Genomic DNA, 25,467 nt, shown 5'->3' with positions numbered 1-25,467 from the left:
GGTTGGTTGGTGGGTGGGGGGGGGGGAGTGAGGGACCTTGTGGGTGAGGCAGAGGCACGACCAGGGCGAGTCCCTGGCATGCATGGGGCAACGTGCGGTCCGGGAAGGGGAAGGCGGCGATCGTGCAGGGTCCCTCGCACAGGCGGCTGGGACGGGGCCCGCAGACCGCCGAAACGGTGCGACGGCCAAACCACGCGACCTGTCACGCTGTGCGGTGACTGTCCACAGCCGTGCACAGCCCTCATCTGTCGCCTTGGCCCGGGCCGCGAGGTTCGCAGTTCCCCAGTGTGCTCTCCCTGGCCACGACAGCAAACCCCTGCACGCACCTTGATGACGCACTCCAGCGTGCCGGAGGCTGCAAACGCCGCGAAGAGGGCGCTCAACCCAGCGGGCCCCGGGGTCTGCAGCGATCCCTGGACGCTGAGCCCATACGGCAGAGCCTGCGAGGGGGTGCGTCGGGCCGGTGGGGGCTGGTCGGAGCGCCTATGCCCTTGTGGCGCCGTGTCCGAGCCGGATGCAGGGTCTGGAATTCAGGCCCCCCCCTGCACACTCAGGGAAGCCCTCCTCACCTGCCAGCGCTGGTAGAACTGGACGGGGGACACCGCGTGGGTGGGCGGGTTCAGGAGGACCAGCGGGGAGATGGACAGCGGGCAGCACCTGATGACGGGCGACCCCAGGCTCACCTGTGGGAGATTAATTTGAGGGGTTGGTTGGGGGAAGGTGTGGTGCAAGCTCACAAATCGGGATGCCAATGTGACATATGCTTTGGCTAATGTTTCATAGCGTCAGTGCTTTGGTTGATGTTACATAACGTCTGTGCTTGGGCTGATGTTTCGTAACGTCAGGAACCCTCCCACCCCCCCCGCTCACCAGCCCCAATCAAACATAGCTTGCAGGCAAACAAATGCCTCACCTTGAGGGGCAGCTTGATGGAGGCGGCGACCACCGGCCAGCCGAACCCAGACACGGTGCGCGTGGCAGACCAGGCGGTCTCCCCCCCCGGCGCCAGCGGCTTGAGGGGGAAGGCCAGTAGCGCCCCTCCCCCCAGGGGACCGCCCAGCGCCAGCTCTACCTCCACCCCACGCAGCTCGTCCAACGTGCGGTTCTGCGCGCGCACGTGCACGGTCAGGCTGCGCGCGGCGGGGCTGGGCTCCACGCGCACGAACAGGCCCAGCGGCGAGTGCCCTCCCGTCACCTCCCGCTCGCGGCAGGAGGGGCGCAGGGCGGAGGGCGCGCCGCCCCTGGTGCTGCTGTCCACGTCGCCGCCGCCCAGCACATCCAGCAGATCGGCCAGCGCCGGGAGGGAGGGTGGGCCCGCGCCGTTGCTGGCCGCGTCGTCGCCGCCGGCGCTCGGGGCGTCGCCGCGCCACACCGCGGCCTGAAGCGCCTGGAGGAGCCCGCGCGCGCGGCGCGCGGGCGCGGTGTGGAACAGTGCGCCGTTGGCGGGCAGGGACACAGGGTACGCCGCGCTTTCCACTTGACCCGGGGCGGGGCGCAGCGCCACGACCGAGGGCTGCGCGGGGGCCGCCGCGGGCGCGCCGTCCGGCCCCGCGCTCGTCTCCACGGGCGCCCCCAGGCGGCCCAGGGCCCGCTCGCCGCCGCCGCCGGCCTCTGCGGCGGCCTTCTTCCTGCCGCTGGTGGCCACTGGGAGGAGGGCGGCGCGGACGCGACCCAGGCGGGCCCTCAGGCCCGGGATCCGCGAGCCGCAGGCCTCAAGCTCCAGGCCCACCAGCTTCTCCAGGAGCGAGGCCACGGGCGCCAGCTGGCCCACCAGCTCGTCCTTGTGATTGTCCACCACTGCTTGTTTTGGGGGTGGGTGGGGGAGAGAGACGTGACGGGGACAGGAGCGTCGGGTGGTAGCGAAACAGCAAACTTTGGGGCATGGCAGGAGCAGTCCAGATGGCAGCAAAAAATCGTCACTGGTCATCGGGGGCGCCAGCATGGTGCCTGGGCTCACTGCACGCCCGCGCCGGGCCAAGCAGCGTGAAGAAGATCGCCAGTAGCGCCCACAGATAGACGCTGGTACAACACCTCCAAGGTTCCCCTGGGTGATTGAGCACAGGCAAGACCATGGTTCCCCATGTCGCCAACCCCTTTGCCCCCTCCCCCATCTCCCCGGGGACCAAGGACGTACAGAGGGCTGCCAGGTGCTCCAGGCAGAGCAGGGCCACCTCCACGTTCTGCCCCGCCACCGAGACGTCACGCTGTGCGCCGACCTTCGCGCTCAGCGTGCCCTCCCGCACCGCGGCCAGGTCGCCCCGCCGAGTCCTGGCTGTGGGCGTCGCTGAGCAGGCCATGCACTGGAATTCAGATGGATGGAGCGCAAGGAGCTGGATGCACGGCACATCGCAAGTATGTTCGGTGGGAGGAGCGACATACAGAACCCTCACGCCTGTGCAAGACCATCGCCAGCCCGTCTGCTACATCCACTCCACCCGCCAGCATTCACTCCCATTCCACCCTCCGACCCACCAGCGTCCACCAGGCTCGTCCATGAGGCGTCCAGCGCAGATTGCAGCTGGGCAGGGGGGGAGGAGGGTTGCGAAGGGGGTGTTGAGAGGGTGCCTACAGTGATTGCCAGCCCCAGTCAAGGTCCCACATGCTGCAAGCCTCGACCCACTTCCTGACCAACAGGCTCCTCGACGCCGACCCACCCCCTCTCACCCCGCCACAACCCAATCACACACCTGGAGGTGGAAGGCGCAGATCCAGACCGCGCGCGCCTGCACCGGCGCATTCAGCGCCCTCCAGTTGGACGCGATCTGGAGGAGCAGGCCCTGCACGTCCTGCGCCAGCGCGGCGGTGCGGCGGTGCAGCCCGACCAGGGCCTGCGGGCCCGTTTGGACGGCGCCTGCGGCGTCGCCGCCGGGCTGGCCGGCGGCCGTCTGGCCGGCGGCCGGCGGCGGCGGCTCGCGCACCGCCAGCGCGCGCTCCACGCCGGCGGCCACGCGCAGCGCGGCCAGCAGGAGCTGGAGCCAGAGGTCCACCACCGCGCTGGCGCCGGGCGAGGCGGCCGACGCCATCCTGCCCCAGCCCAGGCACGGCTTGGTGCCCTTCAGCGCGGTCACCGCCGCCCCCAGCCACTCCACCGCTGCAAGAGGAGGAGGGGATGGGCGGACTGTGACCGTGTGGCAACATCATCCCCTGATTTCATCATTGCCGGGCGTGCCGACCTGCATCGCCCTTACAGGACCCCTTCCCAAGACCCCCAAACTCCCCAGCCAAAACAATTCCTCATACCTGAGAGCAGGGCCTGCAGGGCGGCGGCCTCGCCCACGGCGCCTCCCGCGCCCTCGTCGGCGCGCGCGTCCGCAAACCCGCCCGCCACGCGGTCATGGGTGAGCAGGACGTAGAGCAGCGCAGCGACGAGCTCCTCGCGAAACGGCGCGGCAGCCCCCGGCGCGCCCGCCACCCACTCCTTGAGTCGGCCGTCGGCCAGCAGCTGCTGCAGCTGCGGCGGCGGCGGCGGCGCGCCCTTGCGCCCGCGCCCCGCGCCCGCGTGCTGCGCGGCCCAATCATGGCCCAGCACCGAGGCCCAGAGCGAGACCAGGGCGCGCACGCGGTCGTCGCCGCGCGGCAGCGTGGCCAGGCGCGGGAAGGCGCGGCCAAACAGGCTGGCCTGCTGCAGCGGTGGCATGCGCGCCAGGAACCCCAGCGCCACCGACGTCACCTGGGGCGCCGCGGGGTCGGCGTGGCCGGCGGGTGTCGACGACGCGCCGTCGGTGGCCGGCGCCGCGCCCGGAGACCCCCTAGCCGGGGAGTCCAGCGTGGCCAGGAGGGCCGCCACGGCGCGCGGCGCGGCGGCCGCGACGGCCGCCGGCGGCGCGCGGCTCTCGGCCTCCAGCCGCAGCAGCGCAGCGGCGGCGGCCAGCACTACCGCGGCATGCGGCGAGGCCAGCCACTCCACGCACAGCGCGGCCACGGACTGCGCCACCCCCCCCGCGCGCGGCGGGGCCAGGGCCAGCGACGCCGCGGGCTCGGTCAGCGACCCCGCGCCCGCCCTCGCCGCCTCCTCCTCCTCCGCCATCTCGGCGGCCAGGGCCAGCGCCGCCAGCAGGCGCGGGACGGAGGCCTGGGGCACGGGCGCCAGGCGCCGCGCGCGCGCCAGGATGCCGGGCAGCGCCCGCACCAGCCGGGGGCGCACGTGGAAGGCCACGGCTGCCAGGAAGCCGCCCAGCGGCGCGACGCCGCCGGGGGGCGCCGGCGGGCCGCCCGGCTGGGTGCCGCCGCCGCTGCGGGCGCTGCGTGGGGTGTCGGGGGCCGACCGGAAGCTGCCCATGCGCGCCAGGATGGGGGGCGGCGCGCCGTCAGGCAGGAAGCCGCCGGGGCCAGCTGCGCCGCCGACGTGCGAGGAGCCGAGACCGCCGCTCCGCACCTCCTCCGCGCCGCGCTCCAGCAGGTCGGCCAACGCCACGGCAGCGGCGGCTGCCACGCTGCCGTCGGCGCCCAGCAGCGCTGCCGCTGCCGCTTCCCAGGCCTCGTACAGCGCGGCGGTGAGCGGCGCCGAGGCAGCCCCGGCGGCCGCCAGCGCGGGCTGGGCGCTGACGCGGGCCAGCGCGTCCAGCGCGGCGACCGCCGGCAAGGGGGCCCCGGCGGAGATCACGGCCCCCAGCTGCGCGGCCACGCGGCCGCCCTGCGCGCCCAGCACCTCCACGAGGAGGTGGGGGGGGAGGGCGGCCAGCGCTTGGAGGGCGCGGGCCGACACCCCCGGGTCGGCACGCCCAATGTCGCCGGGCAGGCACATGCCGACGCGGTGCCAGTCTGCGGCATTGGATTGGTTTTGAGGAGGAAAATCTGGTCTTCAGTCATACTAGGGGGAAGGATGTGACCTGTGATGGCAGCGAATGCCGATCCCTCAATGACAGGCAAGGCAATGTGTCCACACCAAGTATGCAAGCCTCCACGTCGCAAAAGCATTCGGCGGCACACGCCCTCGCACCTTCATCCGAGAGGCCGCCGGCAATGAGGGCGTCGTACGCCGCGCTGCGCGCGAGGTGCGGCGTCCCCTGGTCCAGGAGCAGCTGGATCAGGGGTCCCACGCTGCGGCCCAGCTCGCGGCCCTGCGCCAGCTGGGCCAGCGCGCTCATGGCGGTGTTGGTGGGGCGCGTGGCGTCGGAACCATGGGGCGGGAGGCCGGCCTCCGCCATGATGCTGGAGGGCCCTGCCTAGAGGAACCACGGGCGATCAGCTAGACTTGGCCAGCGCGTGGCGCAGGGCAGCTCGCATGCAGGACTTCAGGATCTGGAACTCTCGGTCGCACACGCCCCGCTCGACCTGTGGAGTGATGCGACGGAGGGTGGACATGGGCGTCCCGCTTGCAATGTCGAGGTATGCAGGGTCTGTGCCGGGTCAGTGCCGGCACAGCGTCGATATCGCCCACTCCTGCACGACCCCCCCATCCAAAGGCAGAGGAGTGCTCCTATCCCACCTCTGGAAGAAGCGTCTTGATGCACCCGCCGTAAACTGCGGCCTGGGAGGCGGGGCGTGGGATGAAGTGGATCGTCAAGCTCAACCGAAACCCGGGGTTTTCCACACCGAGCAGGCGTGGCATCTCCCCGGCATGCGGCCTGATCCAGCAAGCTCTTCCACGATCCGTAAGGGCGGAATATGCCCCTCCATCTTATGATCTCACCTCCTTGCTGCAGGAGAGCAACCCCGCACTGATGGCTGCAGGGAAGCGATCTCGGGCGAGACCGGACATTCACAGCGCCACGCAGAATCCCTGATCGAAACGACCGGCTGATTTGATTAGTATCCTTGTTGTGACTGCGGCCGAGGCAACATCCGTGTGCTCATCTGCAAGCTGGATTCTGACACCTCGACGCGGGGGAGGTGAAGGGCGCGCGCTTTGGAGGGGGCGGGGTGCAGTACTTGGATACTTGATAGTCCAGCAAGCATGGGCGCCCTTTCAGGCTCTGTCTATGGACGACGTGTCAAACTTTGGCAGCGCCCGCCCCTCTGGCTCCGCAAGGTACGCCCTCTCCTCCAGGAATGTCTTTATGCGGGTGAAGTTGGCTCGCGCGTCGGGGTCCTCACAGGCGTTCAGCCTGGCCAGGTAGTCGCGGTGCACCACCTCAAATAGCTTCAGGGCCTGGCCTCGGTACGCACGGTGCAGGCGGTACGCTGCCACCTGGAGGAAGGCGATCAGCGCCGTCGCGCTGGCCCTGTCCGCGGGCACGGCGTTCAGGAACCTGGGAGAGGGAGGGGGAAATCAAGGGTGGGCATGCTGGCGGAAGACAAAAACACAGGTTCCTTGTGCCTTGCCCCGGCATCAAGGCACAGAGCAGGCGGCGGCAGCCCCACGACAGAGCGCTCAGGGGGCGGAGCAGCCTTTCCCCTGCCCCCCTCCAAAAATGAAAAATCACCAGGAAAAACCCTCTCGCGCCACCTTGCCAGCCAGGTCCACGCCTTCTTCAGCCCGTGCGGGTTGTTGGCGGCGTCGCACTGCGTGAAGGCCGCATACAGGCGCACAAACCCGCCCACGCGCAGCATGTACTCGTCGGTCGACTCCCGAGTGGTCTGCGGCGGGTGCGACGGGATGGCGGTGTTTGAGGAGGGTGTTGATTCCAGACATGCGCCCGGGAAGCCTGATGCAGGACGTCACCATGGCTGCTGCGGCCCGCTCTTGCCCCCCACCTCCCCCCCCCCCCCCACCCCACCTGGCCGGAGTCCTCGTCGGTGCGGACCTTGTACCCGCTCAGGCGCAGCCAGGCCTCCTCGCCCGCCCCCGCGCCGTCCCTCCCATACACCATGGGCAGGCACAGCGGGCAGGCCGCGACCAGCTGCGCGATGAGGAGCTCCGCAAAGGCGGGCTGCCCTGCCGCCACGGCCACCGCGACCTCGGCCAGGGGGAAGGCGAAGCCGGGCAGGCGTGTGACCTGCACCTCGCACTGCACGCAGATCTTGGCGGCCAGCGCCAGCTGCGCGTAGGCAGAGGCCGGGCCGGGGCCCTGCTCCGCCATCAGCGCGCCCAGGCGCAGGGACAGGCGCGACACCTGCTCGCGCGAGGCTGACACCTGCTGCACGCCAAGGGTTAGAGCCTTGTCCACGGCCCGGCGCGCCGCCTTGGTCCCCGGGTCGGCCTTGTACGGCGCCGCCAGGGCCTGAAGCGGGTGTCAGAATGGGCAGGAGGGCGCGTCAGGCGGGAGGCCACTTGGCTAGACCATGATGCCGGTGCGCCGGCGTGCGCACCTTGCGCAGTACGTCGACCACGGTCCTCTCCCTTGCACTAGGGCGGCACACTGCTTCAAGGCCAACCCACACATACACTCTCGACAGGACTCCACCCTTTCCAAGGCACACGTCCCACCTTGGCCTCGGCCAGCAGCGCCTCCAGGTGCCGCTTCCACTCCAGGGCGCCAGGCGTGGCGTGCACCGCAGACTCGGGGAGGGCGGGCGGGGCCGCGGGGCGCAGCGCGGCGGCACTTGCGCTCGCGCCACCCTGGTTGACCGACCCACGCTGGGCGTGCTCGCCCTCCTTCGCTGCAGCCTGCCGCTGCCGCTCCTGGGCGGCGCGCGCCTCCTCCTCCCGGGCGGCCGCCGCCGCGGCGGCCAGCCTGGCAGCTTCGGAGGCGCGCTGGGCAGCGGCAGCGGCGTCCTTCTCGGCCCGTATTCGCCGCTCCTCCTCGGCTGCGGCCTGCCGGGCTCGGGCGGCCGCCTCCGCGGCCGCGGCGAGCTGCTCTGCCGCCGTCTCCGCAGCGGCAGCGTGCCCCACACGCAGGGAAGAAAGCAGGCGCGCCCGGCTGGAGGCCCGCTCGCGGCGTCGGGCCGCCTCGCCCTCCGCCTCGCGAGCGGCGTCGGCCGCGGCGTGGCGGGCCAGCTCCTGGGCGACAGAGGCTTCCTGCACCTCCAATCGTCCCAGCGCTGCATCCAGCCGTCCCAGCTGGGTGGCTGCCCTGAGCTGTGGAGACAGGGCAGCGCATGGCCAGCGATCACGAGCTCGGCTGTCCTGGCCTGACGACATGCATCCTGGGACACCCTGCGTGCATAATCACCGCGCCAGGCCCACCTGCAGCCGCTCTGTAAGCTCCAGGGCCAGATGCGCAGTGCCCAAGTCCGAACGGGGTAGAAAGGGGGGATGCTGCCTTGGTGCACAGGTCTCCACGTACCTGCTGGCGAGGAAAGGGTGCCGGCTTTGAGCGCATGCTCGGTGAGGACTGCAGGGGAGCGGGGCTTGCGTCCCAGACATGCAAGAGAGCTCAGAAGAACAGGGTTCTCTGCGAGGCGTCATGCAACCTCCGCCACCTGCGGCGCACCTTGTCCCTATGGGCTGGTCGACCTCCTCCCCATCCCCGCCGCTCGTCTCCTCATCAGACCAGCCGTTTGGCGCTTGCAGCTGAAAGGATGGGGAGTGGGCACCTCCATCACTGTCCGTGTCGCTGAGGGGGGCTCGCAGACGAAGACTGGGCTTGGGGTTGTCTCCAGAGGAGTGCAGGCTCCTTCTATCGGCAAATCTATGGATGCCCGATGAAGGTGGGGTGGACCAGGAGCGCTCGGGTGTCGTCCGCCACCTCACTCCAGGACTGGGTGTGCTCATCGACACCCACAATGGAGGTGAAGGGTCCCGGCTGAGCTCCAAGAGCCCCCCGGTTGCTATTGTAAACTTGGGGACATAGGTTCACTCCCCAGCTCGGGGCATTGCACTGTTCGAATAATCTACACAGCAGAGATTGGGCAGACATACTATCAGCGCTCCCCGCGGATAGATAATCGAGCGCCTGCACCGAGATCGGCGCGCCCTGAGCTTTCGCCTGGGCGCCCTCGGCAACTTTGAAATGGAGGTCCAGGCTACCAATCGTGAAGGGCATAGGTGCATGTCTCATCCAGCGATTGATCTCCTTTGATGTACCCTGATGGTGATAGGACACGAGACCTTCTGATTAGGAGTCGCAATCACGCGGATCATCGCGGATCCTGGTTCTGAAAGGCTGTCAGGCGAAACCTGGGTGCAATGGTGTCCCAGGAAGGCCTCGAGCTCCTCTCGGAAACTGTGGGCAATAAGCTGCAGGTAGACATGACGCATGGGCAAGCCCTGTATCTGCAGGCATGCCAATGGCGTCTTCGCACCAGCCAGCCGAGCATCAACCCGCCTGTCACTCCAACCCCTGCCATGCAAAGGCTGTCACCTACAAGTGGCTGGCACGAGAGGCTCATATTCCATACGACACATCCAAAGCCATCCTCTTTGACTTCATGACCAAGCACGCCTCGGTGGGAAGGAGATTGTGGATGGGGCACTCAGTTGCATGTCTCGACAGTGGCCACCATGAGTGAAATAATGCACCTCGCACGGTCCCCTCCTCGCACAGACTGTCCATGCGACCTTTCTCCTGAGTGGGTGGAGGCGCTCCGGAGAGGGTGCAAGGCATGTCGTGTCTGTCATCCCCGCCGAGAGGCTGGAGCGTGCAAAAGCGGAACTGCAGCCGATCACCGCACTGCACGTGTATGCAGTGGCGCCTGCCTCGCAAAAGGTAACATTGGGCTACTCCGATGCTGGGCGCTGTCTGTTGGTCCACTTGCGCACCGCTGGGTGTGCCATGGTGAACGCTGACCACACCTTCCACCTGCTCGCAGGACATTGCCGTCCTGGCAAATCTGGACTACTCCCAGTCCGCAGCGCTGCTTGCGAGTGGAGGGACATATGCCCAGGAGGCACAGTCGCTCAGTTGCATTCAAGGCGGGCCCCAGAGGAAGGCCCCTCAGAAGCCTGACTCTGTCGCCCAGAGGACGGTGCTGCAGCCAGCCAGTCGGGGCGGGGCGGGGTCGGTGGCAACATCTGCACCCCTCCCGACTGCCAAGGAGCCTCTGCCAAAGGTGGAGCCACCGGTGCAGGCAATGCCAAAACCTAGGGGGGAGAAGGGCACAGACTCTGGCGAGGCTCCTCCTGTCAGTGTCAAGCCGGCCAATCCTCCACCCGTGAAAGAGGAATCTGTGCAGGCTCTGAAACCACCAAAATCACGTCCAGGTGGGTTCAAGTTCCATGCAGGGGATGTTTGAACGCAATGGCCATCAAGCATCATATTTCAGGCGGTAAAGCACATCCCATGCACCTACAGGGAGGCAAGTTTTAGACGATGATGCATCCAGCGACGAAGAGGAGCATTTTGCCAAGCCGGCTGCGAGTCAGGTGTGCTTACTGGTGAATCCAACTGTGGCGTGGTTTTTGGAGGGGTCCCAGCACCTGTAAGCTGGCAGCCATGCCATGAAACTACACCCCTTGGCATGCGGGAACTCTTACAAGTCTTTCCTGATCCAAAGCAGTTCAGAGTCTGAATCATTGCCCACCGCTGCAGCTAGCTCAAGAGCCAGAGCCTGAGAAGCCTGCCAAGAAGAAAGGTGCCCGCGCTAGCAAGGGTGAGTGGTGCCTGGGAATCAGGGTAGCCATAGAGCTCACTCTGAAGATGCTCTTGCCTATGCATGAGAGACACTGAGCTGCTCTCCCCACAATGTCGCTTTTGGGATGGACCGAGCTGAACCGCCGGGCTTCACCACTGCACAGGTGCGCCTAAGAAGGCTTCCAAGACCCACCCGCACCCTCCAGAAGCAAGCAGTGATGGTGTCGGCGCCGCTGAAGTGGCAGCTCCAGAGGGCGGGGCTGCACAGGCCAAACCAGCCTCTCAGACTGTGGTAGGCTGTTTTGCACTGGAGGTGGTTGCAGGGGTTTGAATGCCCTCTGCCTTGGCCAAACACTGCTCCATCAATCCCTGAAGCAATGCTAAAATTCAGCCCAAGACCCTCACGACAGGCTCCGTCGCAGGCAAAGGGCACCAAGCGTGTCATGAAGACCTACTACAACGATGCTGGGGAGGAGGTTACAGGTGGGCCACAGGCCAGCCTTTCCCCTTTTGTTATCGGGCTGTGTGGTGCGGCGGGGAGACTACAGGATAATTCAGGCCCTTGTTCGTTCGGAATTCCTCCCAATCACATTGCACAGAAATGGTCAAAGAGGAGGCAGACTGCAACCCTGTCTCTCCGGAGCTGGCACAGAGACCGCCACCCGTAGGGCCCCCAGCTGGCCCGGTTCCCTCCCCACAGCGTGCCCAGGTGGCACCAGTACCCAGTGCCAAGAAGGCAAAGTCCGCTGCAGGCCAGCGGAACATCATGTCATTCTTCGGCTCCAAGTAGGGAGCTATGCTATGCTCATGCCACAGCGCCTACCAGTAATTTACAGGCCTGCTCACCCTCATGACCCTTGCCCACCATCATGCAGTGCATGTTGCAAGTCTGAGATCTGCAGGGTGTATGTAGAAGGAGTCTTCAAACCAGTCATGGACTTAAGAATAGGGGCTGGGGCAACGGTGCGACCTCCACGCTCAAATGCTGAGGAAATTTGTATGCAGGGGCCAGCAACTGGCAGCCATCAGTATACTGCCCATTCATCATTGATGGGAGGATGTCGGAGGCATCTCCAAGCTGCCAGTCTTCTTAATCAGTGTCATGTGTGGCTCCTTGCCGAGGGAAGTGGTGTCACTTTGCAGCAGCGACTGGAGACCTTGCCCTCGCCAGAACCAGTGGAGAGCTTTGCAGACAAGTGCACCGCTTCCCTGGCCTCACTCGTCCCAGTTGTCTTCTCCACCAGACAGCCAGGCTCACACAGGGGCTTTCCCCGCAAGAAGCAAGTGATATGCTCGGATATCAAGGAGGGCCTGTGAATATTGTGCAGGAGCTGGGGCTGCCAAGTCCGAGGGATTCCCAATCTGAGGTCAGGTTGTCAATAATTTCCTGTGGCATCCTGCCAGGCCCTCATCCATGCCCATTAACCACGGCACCTATCTTGCTGCATCCAGTGGCTGCATCCCTCGACCATCAGAGTGGTGACATCTGCGCAGAACCGGCCATAATCCTGCAGAGAGGTGACGCACAGTCCTGTGAAGATCTTCTTGTACCAAAAGAGTTTCAATGAGCTGTGCATCTTCATGCACTCTACAGAAGAGGGTACCCAGCGTTGCACCTGGAACATGGAAGGAAGGAAGGCGGCGTCTTGTTGCCCATACAGGACCAGGAGAGGCACAGATATAGTCGACTCCAGGGGCCTGCAGAGGTAGCAGGGAGTGCGCTTTCCTGTTGTTTCAGACTGCTCACTGTGCCTGCACAGGGTATGCTACAAAGATGGCGGTCAAACCTCCTCGGAAAGCCAAACACTTGGCACCATGGGATCCCATACATTTTGAGTATCTGGTCAGGCCGGCGTGACTGATTGTCGAAGCTGGCAACGTAATAGTTCAGGGCAGCTCTGAGTGCACCTGGTCTACCCAACAATGCCTTGGTGCGGTCCACATCCTGTGATGAACATGAAAGGACTTCTTGCTGATTGGAGTCCTTCAGTTGAAGCTTGACGTGCCCACTCTGACCCACCTGCTCTGCAGGGCACAGACAACCGTTACAGGGTGGCAATCGCAATGGACACAGAAGCCTTCACTCATCTATCCAGATGAATCGGCTCCCCACCTGGTCTGTGATGGTGCCGTCCACTATCACCCCCCTGGGTGCTTTTCGGAGCATAGAGTCCACTTCCTTGAAGTCTGAATGGGACATGTAGACAGCCGCAAGGCGTGGAGCTTGGAACAAGATGAAGTACCATGACCTGGGAGGGTTGCAGAGCGTTGCATTGTGCAGGAGATTGTGCTAAAGGGCTGGGAGTTGGACGAAACCTGGGTCGAATGAACAGAAACCAAGTCTCTGCCCCTTGCAAACAGAGAAAATCTTCATTCAAACAATCTTATCTACACACTGCCTGCCTCAGGGACTGCTGGGGGGTGAAGCAGGCCGGATCCAGGTACGCTCGGGGGTGTGGCGAGGCAAGGACGACCATGCGCTGCACCGCCTCCGGGTGGGCAGCCGCAACATGCCAAGCCACCATGCCACCCCAGTCGTGGGCGACCAGGGTGCATCGTGTGTGCCCCAGCGCCGCCAGGCACTCCAGCACGTCCCTCACCAGCCGTGACATGGTGAATCGCCGGGGGTGCTGCGCAGCATGAGCAAGGGGTGATCAGGATACTGACCTGCTGGGGAGGGCACGCTGTGCGCCTGGACAACATGCAGACGATGCAGAGGCAGGGGGGCGAGCGACAGGAAGGCTGGCACCTCGACATGCCAGCCCTGATGCGCACCCCCATGGCCAAACCTTTGGGCGGTCTGAGAAGCCAAAGCCCCTCATGTCCATGGCAGCAACCTCGTACTCCTCTGAGAACGTCTGGCATGATGGTGCGGGAGGGATGGCCATATCACTTTCTGGGTGGGTAACCGATACTGGAGGATATATCCACTGTCAAGGCTTCCGGCTATGGAACATAGTGCCAAAGATACCCCATATGCCCTACCTCGATTTGATGCCGCCAGCTGTAGCATGTCTCAGGGAAACCATGCAGGAACAGCAGGAGCGGCCTCCCCCTCCCACATCCTCGTGTCGCGACGTGCAACCTGTGGTTTGCGATTGTCTTCGAGCAGGCTGGAGACTGGACACATCCAAAGCAATTCCATCACATTTCAAATGCACAAGCTGCTCCTGGCCTCCATTGACAGAGCAACCAAAAGGATGTGGATGGGATCTCACATCACATCATCAGATGTTGAGAAGTGTGTGTGGTCGCAGCCTGGCATGTCATCCTGGTCAGGTACCGGCCGACTTTTGTGGAAGAAGAACTTGTGGGGTCTGTAGATTGCAAGCAGAAGGAATGTGTCGCACAATCCTATTTGAAGCCAGTCATTGTGACCTTGAGAAGACATGTTTTCAACGCTCTTTCACGGCACCTCGATAAAGCCTGGAAAGCGAGGCTGGTGGACACGACCAGCCAGACAGGACACATCATGGCTTGGGCAGCCGCCCACCGCACATGACCCGCAACTCTCATGAGGACGCGTGGAAGATAACCCAAAGGATGCGAGTCACACACACATGTAATGGGTGGAGACTACTCATCTTTCCCAAATCATTCACGATGTGTTCTCGTTCCCTTCGATCGCGATGTGACCCCAACCGTCACACATGGCCACTCTCCCGGTGGGCGGCGAGCTGCCGGCCCCGTGGCGGCACTAATGACATACATTTAGAGTCGCCAGCTCGTGGTAGGGCAATTTAGCCTTGCATTCGGTACATGAAGAGATGGCTGCATTTACGGCTATCAGAAGCCGTAGGCCATGCACGCTTATTTATTGCTCCCGAAAGGGAGTTTCGGCGCGCGCAGCCCGTCTCCTGAAAATGTTGCACCCCCTCCCTGAACGTGCCCTCAAGCCCGAGCGTACTTTGGATGTACCACTTTGATCTACGATTTTAGTGCGAATTCGATCGACCAGGCACATTGCCGTTGTTCCTTTTGCATCATGTCCAACCAGGACAAGTTCGACGTGCTACTCGAGGGCCTCGAAGCCCATCAGACTGACACATCACTCCTCAAAACAGGAGATTCTGTCGAGTTACAGCACAGAGATGGTGCATTGCATTGCTCAAGCTCCGCCGGCATTATCGGGAGAGTACCCGAAGGCAACAGCGGCCCTCTCCTCGAAGGCGACTGGCGGGGATCTGTGCGAAGCTTGAAAAGGAACGCGGAGACAAAGTCCTTGACACAAGTGCTGGTCAGGTTCTTGCGGGGCGCAGGAGCCCATGCACCTCCGCCAGGTGTCGCGGTTTGGTGTCCTGATCGGGGGAGGACTAGGTCCCTTGGAATAGTGTAGTCCCCGCTTCATACAGCAAGAAATGCAGCAATCTCACCGTACATGCAGCTGCTCCAGGACACAAGGTGGAAGAGGCAGATGATGTAGAGTTCCTCAGTGCAGCGCAGTACGAGTTGTTAGGTGAGAGCAGATATGATGTGATCGTGTCTGCATGCTCGCGTGTCGATTCCTCTACATGCTGCGCAGAGGGTGAGCCTTCAAGTTCCTCACCACCCCGTTGTCCTCCAGCAAATCAGCCTGAGATGCAGCAAATCTTGAGTAATCCCAAACTGCAATCTGTGGTGAGGAGCGTGGACAGTGCAGCAGATCGAGAGAAGGTGGGACTCTTGTGTGGGGTATGAAAGTGCTGTGTCAGCCCCCAGCAGCACATATGCCACAGCCATTGAACGCCCACTCTTCCAGGCTCTGGTCAAGGCTTTGGAGTCACCAAACTTCAAGGAGTTCACAGACAAGGTGCGTGTTTGCAACATGTTGCATGTACTCTCATACGGACCTTGATAACACAGTGCTCACCACCAGACCTCCCCTGCAGATACTGAACATTGTCTCCCCTCCCGAGACTTTGTGACAACCAGGAGTCCTGGCGTCCAGCAGGCTCCAGGGGCAAGCGTCTGGCTTTGGGGGGCTTTTATCTCTGGGCTCATCAACATGTCCTCGACAAGAAGCTACAGAGGCTCTGGAACGAGACACAGACGTTGTAAATCAACAGAACATCACAACGTATGTTGCTGCTGGCACCATCAATGAGGGCACACCCTTGCCGCAACAGGATCTCCCAGGGACAAGGTGGCCGTGAGTCTCCGCCCCATCTGTGACGGAAAACGAAACAATGTCTGATTCTCCTCATTTGTTATCTACCAGGCAGGCACAGCATTGCGGCTGTATGCTGCCTCATTGTAAGCATCGTACGCCGTAGGCACCTGGAGGTGGGGGAGCCAGATGGCTGAGGAAGAATGGCACTTTGCTCATTGGCACATTACCTCATGCCACATCCTGCAAGGCAGGGTGCTTGCTTGCCCTCATCCCTGCCCAAACTGCTAGGTGCCCAAGGTCCAATGCTTAGCATAAAGTACCCTACCAGCCTTCCATCCGTATTCAAAGATATCCCTCCAACCCTCCTCCACCAGAGACATCGCACCCACCAGACCAGACCCACCTGGGTGGCAGGGATGCGGTGTGTGGGGGCGGCCGGCGCGTCGTCCAGCGTGTACAGTGAGTCCTTGGAGTGTCCCAGGCCCACAGAGGCGCCCGCTGAGTGGTTGCGGCCCACCTTGGCGCGAATGCCACCCTGTAGGGGGGAGTGGGTGCGAAGGACAATTGATATCGTGCCCAATGGCCAGGATTATCGAGCACCATATCCGTTTACAGGAAGCCCCTAACTATCAAAGACATGTCCACTCGAGGTCCACTCCATGCCCATGCCCCCTTCTCCCGCACCTGCTGTCCGTTCTGGAGTCGGGGCACGTTCTCGCGCTCGTCCCGGCGTGCGGCGATGACCTCTGGCATGCCGGCCGGAGGCAGAGACTGGAGCGGCGTGCTGGCCCCGGAATTGGCCTCCACCGGCAAGGGGTAGCCGCGTGATCCCGGCACGCGGGCCTTCTGCTCGCCCAGCGCGGTGTTGGCGCTGCGGAGCGCCTCTGACTGGATGCGCAGGACTGCACGGGCGGAGCATGGGCTGCAGTGAAAGGCCAGAGGATCCACTGTGCATAGCACGACATGGCCCCTGTGTCACAGCAACTACACCCTCCCCCCCTCCAACTCCATACCTCCAGACAGGTAGCTCTTCAACCAAACGCTGTCTGTAATGACGTTTTCCAGCTGGTGGAACACGAGGGACTCGTGCTCCTTGTAAGACTGGCGGCAGGCTGCAACATGGTGGAGGAAGCAGTAGGTTAGGTACAGGGTGAAGGGTGTACCATGCACAGCAGCCATGCAATCACAGCAGTTCGCAGGTGCACACCTCCTTGCACACTTGCACCCAGCTGTCTTCACTCTTCTCGCACCTGACAGCTTGGATTCCTTGTGCTGCAGGATCTTGATGGTGTTCTCCATCTCATACTCTCCCTTGGCCCGAGTTTGAGGGAGCCGTGCTCGTTGGACATCAACCTGTCAAGCGAGAGGCAGACTCTCATCATTTTGTGTGGTCTGAGGAAGTGTGTACTGCAGATAGCAGACACACAGGCTGCTGATCTCCCAAAGCAGGTAAATCAGGAGATGTACAAGGTCCCAAGTATATAGGAGCTCAAGGTCCATCATGGTCTGAGGCAATGTACTCACAACCAGCAGCGTCACAACCCACCTTCTTGCCGAGCTTGGCCACGGTGCGGCGACGGGAATCCACCTCCAGGCGCAGGCTCTCCAACCTCTTCATTCGCTGCTGGATGAGCACAAAGGCATTCATCCATCGCTCCATGGGGGCCAGCACCTCGGACTCCACAAGCTTCCCAGCAGACTTGACGACGCGCGACATCTCCTCTGCATTGTAATCGGCCCCCCCGATGGGGACGATTGGTCCATTTGGGGCCCCCACCACACCAGACGCGGTGCTGGCCGTCATGGGGATGACCTTGCCACCCCCAACCTCTTCGTAGACGCGGGGCAGCGGTGCAGACATCACCGCCTTCACCGTGCTCAGCAGATCTGAAGGGGGATTGGAGGGTGCGTTGGAAGCGGTTTTGACATGTCCTCGCTTCATCTTGGAACACGAGACGACATGTTCGTTATGGGAAACGTGTTTCCCGGTATAAAGCTAACCTTCCGTTGAGGCCTGCATCTTGCGGATATCCTTCTCACACCGACGCAGGTGCCCAGCAAACTCCATGGCCTCGTTCATCATCATCTCATTGCGAGAGTTTGGAGTGGCCTGGAAATCCTTGTCCTCCACGATGTTCCATTTTTGGCGAGCCTATGGGATCGCACGGGGGCTCGAGGGTGAGGTCGGGCCCAGGTCTGGTGGTGTTAACACGGAGCCGGGCGACAGCTCTACCCCGCGCCAGGAGCGATCGGCCCTGCATCACCTCACACCTGCTCCGAGATCCGCCTCCAGGTCGCTCCCATGCCTTCGAGTGCGATTTATGCACCTGCAAGTGCGTCAGACGTCAGTCAGCAGACAGCGGTTGTTGAGGTCGCCTCGGCTCTGGCGAGCTCGATGCGGATCATTCCGGCCCTTGCACCACGCGCCTCACCTTGACAAAGGCCTTGATGGTTCTTGATGCACTCCGGGCCGCGCTGTTGCAACTTCAAGGCTGGCCTGATACCACCAGCCGGGTTCACAATTCGAGTTGGGGGCTGATGGTTCTGTGACCCCGATCAACCCCATTGAGGGAGCATGCACAGCATTTGCACGGCACACAAATCTGGCGCAAATGGACAGAGGAAGGAGCTCATCGCCTTGTGACAGAGTATCTAACACAGCAGTCTTCTTCTGATGCATGCGTGGTAGAAACACGCCACGATCATGTCCATAAGGGGCTGATACAGGACAGGCAGAGCGGACGGGAGGTCCGCAGGCAGGGTCGATCAGAGCCCTGTCACTCTTTTCTTCGAGAATATTACTGTAAAATGACAACATAAGTATGACGAGCTATACCGATGAAGTTGCGCGGATCGAGGTGAGCGCCGAGGATGCTTTGGAGGTCGTGCCAAATTGCGGAACTGTGCAGGGCCTTCCCATACCAAGATCTCTACCCCCCTGCCGCCACGACAGAACGGCGTGCTGGAGGCGCTCGGCACTAGAACCAGCGTAGACGATGTGGGGAGGGTGGCAGTGTCCCTCCTCCTCGCCCAGCCATCTGAGGAGGGTGCATCGCTGAAGCCGCTGTCGCCGACGCAGCACACCCTGTTCGGCAACGGTCTACAGGTCGTCGTATCATCGCTTCTTGATGCCGCGTTGGAGGAGGGCACGCCTGCCATGGAGTACAAGCTCAGCAGCGCTGCAAAAGTGCCGTCGCTGCGCCTCTTGCTGGATGCCTCGCTGTCCCTGGCGCTGCAGGGTGTCACCCATGGAGGCATCCCTGCAGCCCTGCTGGAGCAGGTGTTTGACAGCCTGACGGTTGCAGAGTGCGAGGTCCCCTTTGCTTACCTCGAGGAGCGACTGTCAGACTTCAAGCAGCCAGCTGTGCGTGCCCGTGCTGCCCTCACCCTGCAGAGGGCCTGCAACCTTCTCATCCACAGACTCAGCAAGGTGGGTATTGCGAGAGCGTACGGCGTGGCCCTGTAAAGTGGGACGAGACGGTTTGTTAAGGCGCTCTGTCGGCGTATTTTCTGGCATGCAAGCACATGCAGCACTAACTGAAATGGGCCCCCCCGGCTGGGAGACAACCCTGCTCTGCCTTGCTCGCACCTCTCACATGTTCGTCCACCTTGCGCTCCCCTTGGACAGAGTCAAAACTCGCTCTTTGCGGGTCAGCTGCTCATCTTTCTTGCCAAACTCCTTCCCCTCATGGAACGGTCTGGCGTCAACCTCCAGGTTTGAAAGGGGGTCCATCAGAGAGCTTGTTGTGATGGGCCCCTTGCTCTTGGCCCTCAGGACAGCGGAGTGCAGAAATACATCATCCAATGGTCACCTCTCCATCTCACTCAATGGAACAGGGTGCTTTCCATACGGAGAACTCTACACCAGTGGAGGACGTTGCGGAGGTGGGGACGTGCACAGTGGGGCATCAGCGTGTCGCGGGAATCCTGGCCTCCCAAACAAGCACTGCGTTCGGAAGTGCAGTTGTTCGTCGCCTCGAAGGGCCCTTTGTTCTGCTCCTGATTACCCATAGCCATGCTGACAGACACCTTCACCCTTTATGATCAGGGTGCCCTTGACAGCCTCGGCAAGACCGTGGACGCAGAATTCTACGGCACGTTCTGGTCGCTGCAGGCTGCCTTCTCGAACCCTCCTCAGGCAGGGATTGAGTGGAGTGAGACAGCACGTGCCGTCAAGATCGTTCTGGAGCGTCTGAAGAAGGACCCGGTGACCCTAACTGAGGCCGCATCAGGTACTGTGGGTGATTTGCCTTTTCCGCAGCCCTGGGGGCCTTGGCCTGCGGGTTTCATGTGCAGCAGTGGACGGCTGATTAATCGATTTGCAACCCGCCATGCCAGATTATCATGCGAAAATCCATACTTATCAGCAAAGCGCAGAGCTGAAGGAATCGTCCATTCTTATCACTCACCCAGCTGATCTCCCCTGGACCCATCCTGGTGTGCAGGCAGCAGCATCAGTGCAAAATACCTGAGCGGCAGTCGGTTGCTGTCCCTACAACTACGGGACGCAACCTTCCGGCGGCACTTCCTCGTCCAGTGTCTCATCCTGTTCCAATTTCTTGAGGCTCCCCATGCCGCCAAACAGGCCTGGCCAGTCCTCAAGGGCCGTCAGATTGAAGAGCTCAAGGTGTGGGGGTGCCCAGTGTTGTTGTGGTGATGTCAAGGATGGGGTCCCACCTCTGACACCCACGAACATGTTGTGTCGCTCTCTTTTGGTGAGGAACATTGCATGCAATGACTGCATGGCATGGAGCACCTGGCGTCACTCTAGTGTGAGCAAGGGGCTGGCTCGAGCCTATCAAGACTGATCCTGAGGTCCGAGTGCATTCCCCACCCCAACACAGGCCCTCCAGGAGAGCGTGTACGAGTCACTGGCTTCTGTGCCAGAGCGAGGCCCCGAGTTCGCAGCCACTATCCGCCAGCTGCTCCTGGACGAGTCCTCCTGGGCGGCTTGGAAGCAGGTGTGTTTGGCAGGCTTCGTTGGGCGGGAGAGATCGCAGCGGGGTTGGCGCAGCGCATCGTGGCATGCCAGCGTGGCATCGCAGGCCCTGACACCATTCCGCCATCCTGCCTCAGGCAAGCTGTCCCAAGGAAGCGTTTGAACGGCCTGCTGCCGCGCCGCCTGCGGCTGCCAAGACCACGGACCCGCTGGGGCCCCCCTTCAAGCGGCGTAAGCCGAGCCGGGACGCTGTGTTCGGAGTGACCTTGGGCACAGAGGAGCTGGACAGGCTGTGGAATCTGACCGAGGACAACTTGAGCGGTGATTCACGCCCTGGCTTGGGGATGGGCACCAGTGTGGGGCGGAGCCGCGCCGGCATGGGGTGCGTGCATGTGTGTGGTCTCTCAGCCTGCATGCATGTTGGTGGTCTCTCAGCCTGCGTGCATGTTGGTGGTCTCTCAGCCTGCGTGCCTCCGCCCCTGTCCTCGCAGGTCTGGCTGCGGAGGACCGAGGTGGCTTCAAGACGGTCAGCCAGCTCATGGAGCCGGTGCTGGGAGGAGATGGACCGGACCCCGAGGCCCCCAGCCTGGTGTGTGAATGGGGGAGGGGAGACAGGCCCTGGGCCGGGGCCACGGAGCTTGGCTGGCATGTGCACCGGTTGCCGATGTGGGTGGAGGGACCGTGACAGGGCCCAAGACGGGGACATCTGTCCGTGGTGACTCCCGGCCATGACGCCCGCCTCATCCACCCCCTGCCCTGCCTTCCCGCAGTCCAAGAGCACCATGTACAGCTGGAGGACGCTGCGCATGGTGGCACGCGTCAACCTCAGGGTGCGAGCTGGGAGGTGTGGGTCGTGCGTGCACGGTCTGGGGTTGCTCGGGGTGGCAGGGCTGGCTGCCCCGCTGCCCCCTGCAGCATGTGCACCCGCAGCACGATGATCGAGCTCCAGCACGCCCCTCGCTCCTCAGGCGTTTGTGGCGTCCGTCCAGGCCAAGGGCGACCTCCAGGTTGCGGCCCGGATCATGTACCCAAGCCGATGCCCAGAACCGGCAGGGGCGGGCACTGCTTCCAGCGGGGAGGCGCAGGAGGGCGGCAAGCAGGAGGACGTGGAGATGGCGGAGGCTTCCGCCGCTCCCGTCGCCAGCCCCAGCGCGGGCGGGGGCCTGGCTGCGAGCGACGCCGGCGATGGCGAGGAGGGCAGGTCGGACGCCGACGCGGGGCTGCTGGGTGCTGTTGCGGAGGGCGAGGCCGGCCCAGAGACAGCGAGCGAGGACGGCCAGATCGGGGGGGGCAGAGGACCGAGGGGCGACGAGGCGGACTCGCCTCGCACCGGACCGAGTGGCGACGAGAGAGCGGGCAGTGGGTCTCCCGCCCCCGGAAGCCAGGCGGCTAGCGGCGAGGATCCCTCTGGTCCGGCGGGCGACGCGGAGATGGAGCCTTGACCTGCACCTGCAGGAGACCTTGGCGTGTGCCTGCCGCTGTGGGTGCATGACATGTCCATGACGATGCCCCAGCCGGCGGCCTGGCGCTCAGCACTGCCGGGGGCGAGCATTCAAGTTCGTTGGGAGCACGCACGAGACTCGGGGGTCACCGCTGCACGACGAGAGGTGCGGCGGGCATGGCGCGCCTGCTTCTAAGCAGGATGCGTCGCGAAAGAGCCCTGCCAAGACCATGGCCGCGATAATCCCTCACCCCGCCCTGCTGGCCGACTTGCGGGCCGAGGCGTTGAGCAGGCGCTTGCGCAGGCGGAGCTTGGTGGGGGTGACCTCGATCAGCTCGTCCCCGGCGACGTACCCAATGACGTCCTCCAGGGTCATGAGGCGTGGGGGGGTGAGGTGCACCTTCTCGTCGGCGCCGGCGCTGCGCATGTTGCTCAGCTTCTTCTCGCGCACCGGGTTGACAGGGTGCGAGCTGGGAGGTGTGGGTCGTGCGTGCACGGTCTGGGGTTGCTCGGGGTGGCAGGGCTGGCTGCCCCGCTGCCCCCTGCAGCATGTGCACCCGCAGCACGATGATCGAGCTCCAGCACGCCCCTCGCTCCTCAGGCGTTTGTGGCGTCCGTCCAGGCCAAGGGCGACCTCCAGGTTGCGGCCCGGATCATGTACCCAAGCCGATGCCCAGAACCGGCAGGGGCGGGCACTGCTTCCAGCGGGGAGGCGCAGGAGGGCGGCAAGCAGGAGGACGTGGAGATGGCGGAGGCTTCCGCCGCTCCCGTCGCCAGCCCCAGCGCGGGCGGGGGCCTGGCTGCGAGCGACGCCGGCGATGGCGAGGAGGGCAGGTCGGACGCCGACGCGGGGCTGCTGGGTGCTGTTGCGGAGGGCGAGGCCGGCCCAGAGACAGCGAGCGAGGACGGCCAGATCGGGGGGGGCAGAGGACCGAGGGGCGACGAGGCGGACTCGCCTCGCACCGGACCGAGTGGCGACGAGAGAGCGGGCAGTGGGTCTCCCGCCCCCGGAAGCCAGGCGGCTAGCGGCGAGGATCCCTCTGGTCCGGCGGGCGACGCGGAGATGGAGCCTTGACCTGCACCTGCAGGAGACCTTGGCGTGTGCCTGCCGCTGTGGGTGCATGACATGTCCATGACGATGCCCCAGCCGGCGGCCTGGCGCTCAGCACTGCCGGGGGCGAGCATTCAAGTTCGTTGGGAGCACGCACGAGACTCGGGGGTCACCGCTGCACGACGAGAGGTGCGGCGGGCATGGCGCGCCTGCTTCTAAGCAGGATGCGTCGCGAAAGAGCCCTGCCAAGACCATGGCCGCGATAATCCCTCACCCCGCCCTGCTGGCCGACTTGCGGGCCGAGGCGTTGAGCAGGCGCTTGCGCAGGCGGAGCTTGGTGGGGGTGACCTCGATCAGCTCGTCCCCGGCGACGTACCCAATGACGTCCTCCAGGGTCATGAGGCGTGGGGGGGTGAGGTGCACCTTCTCGACCTTCTCGTCGCTGCGCATGTTGCTCAGCTTCTTCTCGCGCACCGGGTTGACGCCCATGTCGCCGTCCCTGGACGATCGCGGGGGCGAGGGGGGGGGGGATGGCGGAGGGGGGAAGGCAGGGGAAAGGGGATGGGGGGGGGGGGGGGGGTTGCGGGGCGCGGAGCGGCGGATCGCTGCTACTCCCATTGCCAGCAGGCACCTGTGTGCCATGCTGTCTCAGACCACTCCCATGTACCTGCCCAGCGTGCAGTGATTTGAAGAGCCAACATCCCTGCCATCAGCCCTGCCAAGCCGCCTCTCTCCCCCACCCAAGCCCACCTGCTGCTCTCCCCGATGATCATGCCCTCATAGACGTCTCCGCCATCCCCGACGAAGAGGTCACCCCTCGCCTCCAGCATGCCCAGCGCATACAGCGTGGTGCGCCCGGTGGCGGTGGACACCAGCACGCCCTTGCGCACCCGGTCCAGGGGACCCCGGTACTCGTCATACCGGCTGAAGGCTCGGTGCAGGAGGCCCGAGCCGCGGGTGATGGTGGCGAAGGCGGACCTGAACCCGATCAGGCCGCGGGAGGGCACATCAAAGGTGAGGCGCTGCTTGCCGTCCACCTCCAGGGGGACCATCTCCGTCATCTGTTGGGGGGGGAATAGGGAGGGGAGTCGGTCAGAGTAGCGGGCGGTGACCTGCTTCAGACTGCGGGCATGCAGGAACTTCGAACCTCGCATGTGTCGGGGTGGGCTCCCCAATGGGCCAAACACACCGCCAGCCCCGCGCCTCACCTCTCCCTTCCGGTTGGACATGGCCTCGATGACCTCCCCTGCGTGCTCGTCCGCGACCTCGCAGCCGACCTCCTCGATGGGCTCCAGGCGCCTGCCCGCCTCCTCCCGGAACACCACGCGGGGTGGGGACACCGACAGCTCAAACCCTTCTCGCCGCATGTTCTCTGGGGATGGGGGAAGGGAGAGACCGTCGAGGGTGGACTCACTGGCCTGCAGCCACGCAGAGGCATCCTCTCCTCTTCAGAACACCGAGCCCTCACACGGACTCCGCACCGATGAGCAGGCCCAGCTGCAGCTCCCCGCGAGCCTGCACCTCAAACGCCTCGCCGCCGCTCCCCGTCACTGGCAGCACCCTGTGTGCGAGAGTATTGGGTGGTGATCTGTGAAAGCAGCAGCCTGCCAGGCTCCAGTACGGCGATGCGCCCCTGCAGCCTACCAGGAGCCTGGGCTCGGCGTAGGTGATTCCACCCAGCGCCATCACCCTGCACACACACATCCTCGAGCCCTTGGAACCCTGAAACCCGCCTGCCCAGGTTGGACAACCTCAGACCGCTCCCTCTGCCCTCCCACCCCCTGCCCTTCCCACCTCAGGGACACATTGGTCTCGGCCTCCTGGCGCAGCCGCTCGCCGATCTTGGAGCCCGTCAGCTGCGTACCCTCCCGCCCCGCCAGCGGGGAGGTGTTTGGGGAGATGATCATGGAGAGGGTGGGGGGGTCCACCTGGCCGGGCGGTAGCGCGTCGGCCAGACCCACATCTCCAATGGTGTCGGCCACGCCCGCGATGGGCGCGCCCGCGATGCTCACGATGTCGCCCGCCACCGCCCGCTGCAGCTCCAGCGTCCTCTGCCCCGAGCGCTTGAACAGCTTGGTCACCTTGAACCCCATGTGCTCCTCGCCTGGCACAGGCGGGGGTGAGTGGGTCTTGGATTCAAGGGGAAAAGGGCGGACGCTGCCGCACAGCCAGCTGGGCACGCGGTCGACGTGGAGAGCACCAAACCTTCTCCCCGCGCCCACTGGTCCATCACACCCTGCCCACCGGTGTGCTTGATCACTTTGATGGCGTCGCCCACGGCCACGCTGCCCGTGGCTATCCTGCCGGTGGACACCCGGCCCAGGAAGGAGTCACGCTCGGTGAGCACCACCAAAAAGCTGAAGGGCTCGGCGGAGCGGTCCCCGGGGGGGGGGACGTGCTCGATGAGGGCGTCCAGCAGGGGCCCCATCCCTCCCGGGGGTGGCATGGCGTCCCGGGGCAGGAGCTCCCGGCTGGCCCAGCCCTGCGAGTGCGTGGGTCGCAGAGTAGAGAGGCAAAGTCTGCTGGTATCCAGAGGCTGTGATGGCGTGCCAAGTCATGAGTGATGGGAAACTCTATGTGGGCACAGAGTAGCCGGCGCCTCAAATTCACGCC

The 25,467-nt window shown here is 64.0% G+C and overlaps 7 protein-coding genes across 7 annotated transcripts in view; 2 read left to right on the top strand and 5 right to left on the bottom strand.

Annotated features, from left to right (window-relative positions):
* F751_6058 (hypothetical protein) overlaps nt 1-5,147 on the bottom strand; it is a gene marked incomplete at both ends in the record, with an annotated part of 6,619 nt that extends 1,472 nt beyond the window's left edge. Inside the window, 9 exons of the mRNA XM_011402152.1 lie at nt 327-440; nt 570-683; nt 914-1,797; nt 2,135-2,284; nt 2,473-2,518; nt 2,688-3,091; nt 3,241-3,370; nt 3,530-4,761; nt 4,940-5,147. Of these exons, the coding sequence (XP_011400454.1) occupies nt 327-440; nt 570-683; nt 914-1,797; nt 2,135-2,284; nt 2,473-2,518; nt 2,688-3,091; nt 3,241-3,370; nt 3,530-4,761; nt 4,940-5,147 (3,282 nt within the window). The remainder of the gene's footprint in view (nt 1-326; nt 441-569; nt 684-913; nt 1,798-2,134; nt 2,285-2,472; nt 2,519-2,687; nt 3,092-3,240; nt 3,371-3,529; nt 4,762-4,939) is intronic.
* Nucleotides 5,148-5,908: 761 nt separating this feature from the next.
* Nucleotides 5,909-8,144, bottom strand: F751_6057 (Nucleoporin GLE1; the record flags this gene model as incomplete). Its single annotated transcript, XM_011402151.1, has 6 exons — nt 5,909-6,191; nt 6,389-6,519; nt 6,660-7,103; nt 7,310-7,381; nt 7,715-7,900; nt 8,109-8,144. 6 exons carry the CDS (start codon nt 8,142-8,144, stop codon nt 5,909-5,911), a joined length of 1,152 nt encoding a protein of 383 aa, XP_011400453.1.
* An 806-nt stretch (nt 8,145-8,950) lies between these two features.
* On the top strand, nt 8,951-9,996 carry F751_6056 (DNA polymerase delta subunit 3; the record flags this gene model as incomplete). Its single annotated transcript, XM_011402150.1, has 4 exons — nt 8,951-9,007; nt 9,118-9,210; nt 9,309-9,470; nt 9,574-9,996. The coding sequence occupies 4 exons, from the start codon at nt 8,951-8,953 to the stop codon at nt 9,994-9,996; spliced, it is 735 nt and encodes a 244-aa protein (XP_011400452.1).
* Nucleotides 9,997-12,718: 2,722 nt separating this feature from the next.
* Nucleotides 12,719-13,222, bottom strand: F751_6055 (Epoxide hydrolase 4; the record flags this gene model as incomplete). Its single annotated transcript, XM_011402149.1, has 2 exons — nt 12,719-12,964; nt 13,124-13,222. The coding sequence occupies 2 exons, from the start codon at nt 13,220-13,222 to the stop codon at nt 12,719-12,721; spliced, it is 345 nt and encodes a 114-aa protein (XP_011400451.1).
* A 2,302-nt stretch (nt 13,223-15,524) lies between these two features.
* On the bottom strand, nt 15,525-17,509 carry F751_6054 (hypothetical protein; the record flags this gene model as incomplete). The annotated part of the gene is made up of 7 exons (XM_011402148.1): nt 15,525-15,590; nt 15,827-15,958; nt 16,108-16,325; nt 16,437-16,535; nt 16,674-16,776; nt 16,970-17,310; nt 17,425-17,509. 7 exons carry the CDS (start codon nt 17,507-17,509, stop codon nt 15,525-15,527), a joined length of 1,044 nt encoding a protein of 347 aa, XP_011400450.1.
* Nucleotides 17,510-18,245: 736 nt separating this feature from the next.
* F751_6053 (THO complex subunit 1) lies at nt 18,246-21,804 on the top strand (the record flags this gene model as incomplete). Its single annotated transcript, XM_011402147.1, has 11 exons — nt 18,246-18,281; nt 18,377-18,853; nt 19,052-19,138; nt 19,261-19,308; nt 19,472-19,655; nt 19,869-20,050; nt 20,268-20,384; nt 20,500-20,683; nt 20,854-20,951; nt 21,133-21,192; nt 21,331-21,804. 11 exons carry the CDS (start codon nt 18,246-18,248, stop codon nt 21,802-21,804), a joined length of 1,947 nt encoding a protein of 648 aa, XP_011400449.1.
* A 1,320-nt stretch (nt 21,805-23,124) lies between these two features.
* Nucleotides 23,125-25,467, bottom strand: part of F751_6052 (GTP-binding protein TypA/BipA) — a gene marked incomplete at both ends in the record, with an annotated part of 4,122 nt that continues 1,779 nt past the window's right edge. The window contains 6 exons of the mRNA XM_011402146.1: nt 23,125-23,353; nt 23,605-23,915; nt 24,063-24,226; nt 24,336-24,415; nt 24,649-24,958; nt 25,099-25,336. Of these exons, the coding sequence (XP_011400448.1) occupies nt 23,125-23,353; nt 23,605-23,915; nt 24,063-24,226; nt 24,336-24,415; nt 24,649-24,958; nt 25,099-25,336 (1,332 nt within the window). The remainder of the gene's footprint in view (nt 23,354-23,604; nt 23,916-24,062; nt 24,227-24,335; nt 24,416-24,648; nt 24,959-25,098; nt 25,337-25,467) is intronic.

Source organism: Auxenochlorella protothecoides, assembly GCF_000733215.1.
Source record: "Auxenochlorella protothecoides strain 0710 unplaced genomic scaffold scaffold81, whole genome shotgun sequence".
NCBI lineage: Eukaryota > Viridiplantae > Chlorophyta > Trebouxiophyceae > Chlorellales > Chlorellaceae > Auxenochlorella > Auxenochlorella protothecoides.
This window is presented reverse-complemented; position numbering and strand designations above follow the sequence as displayed.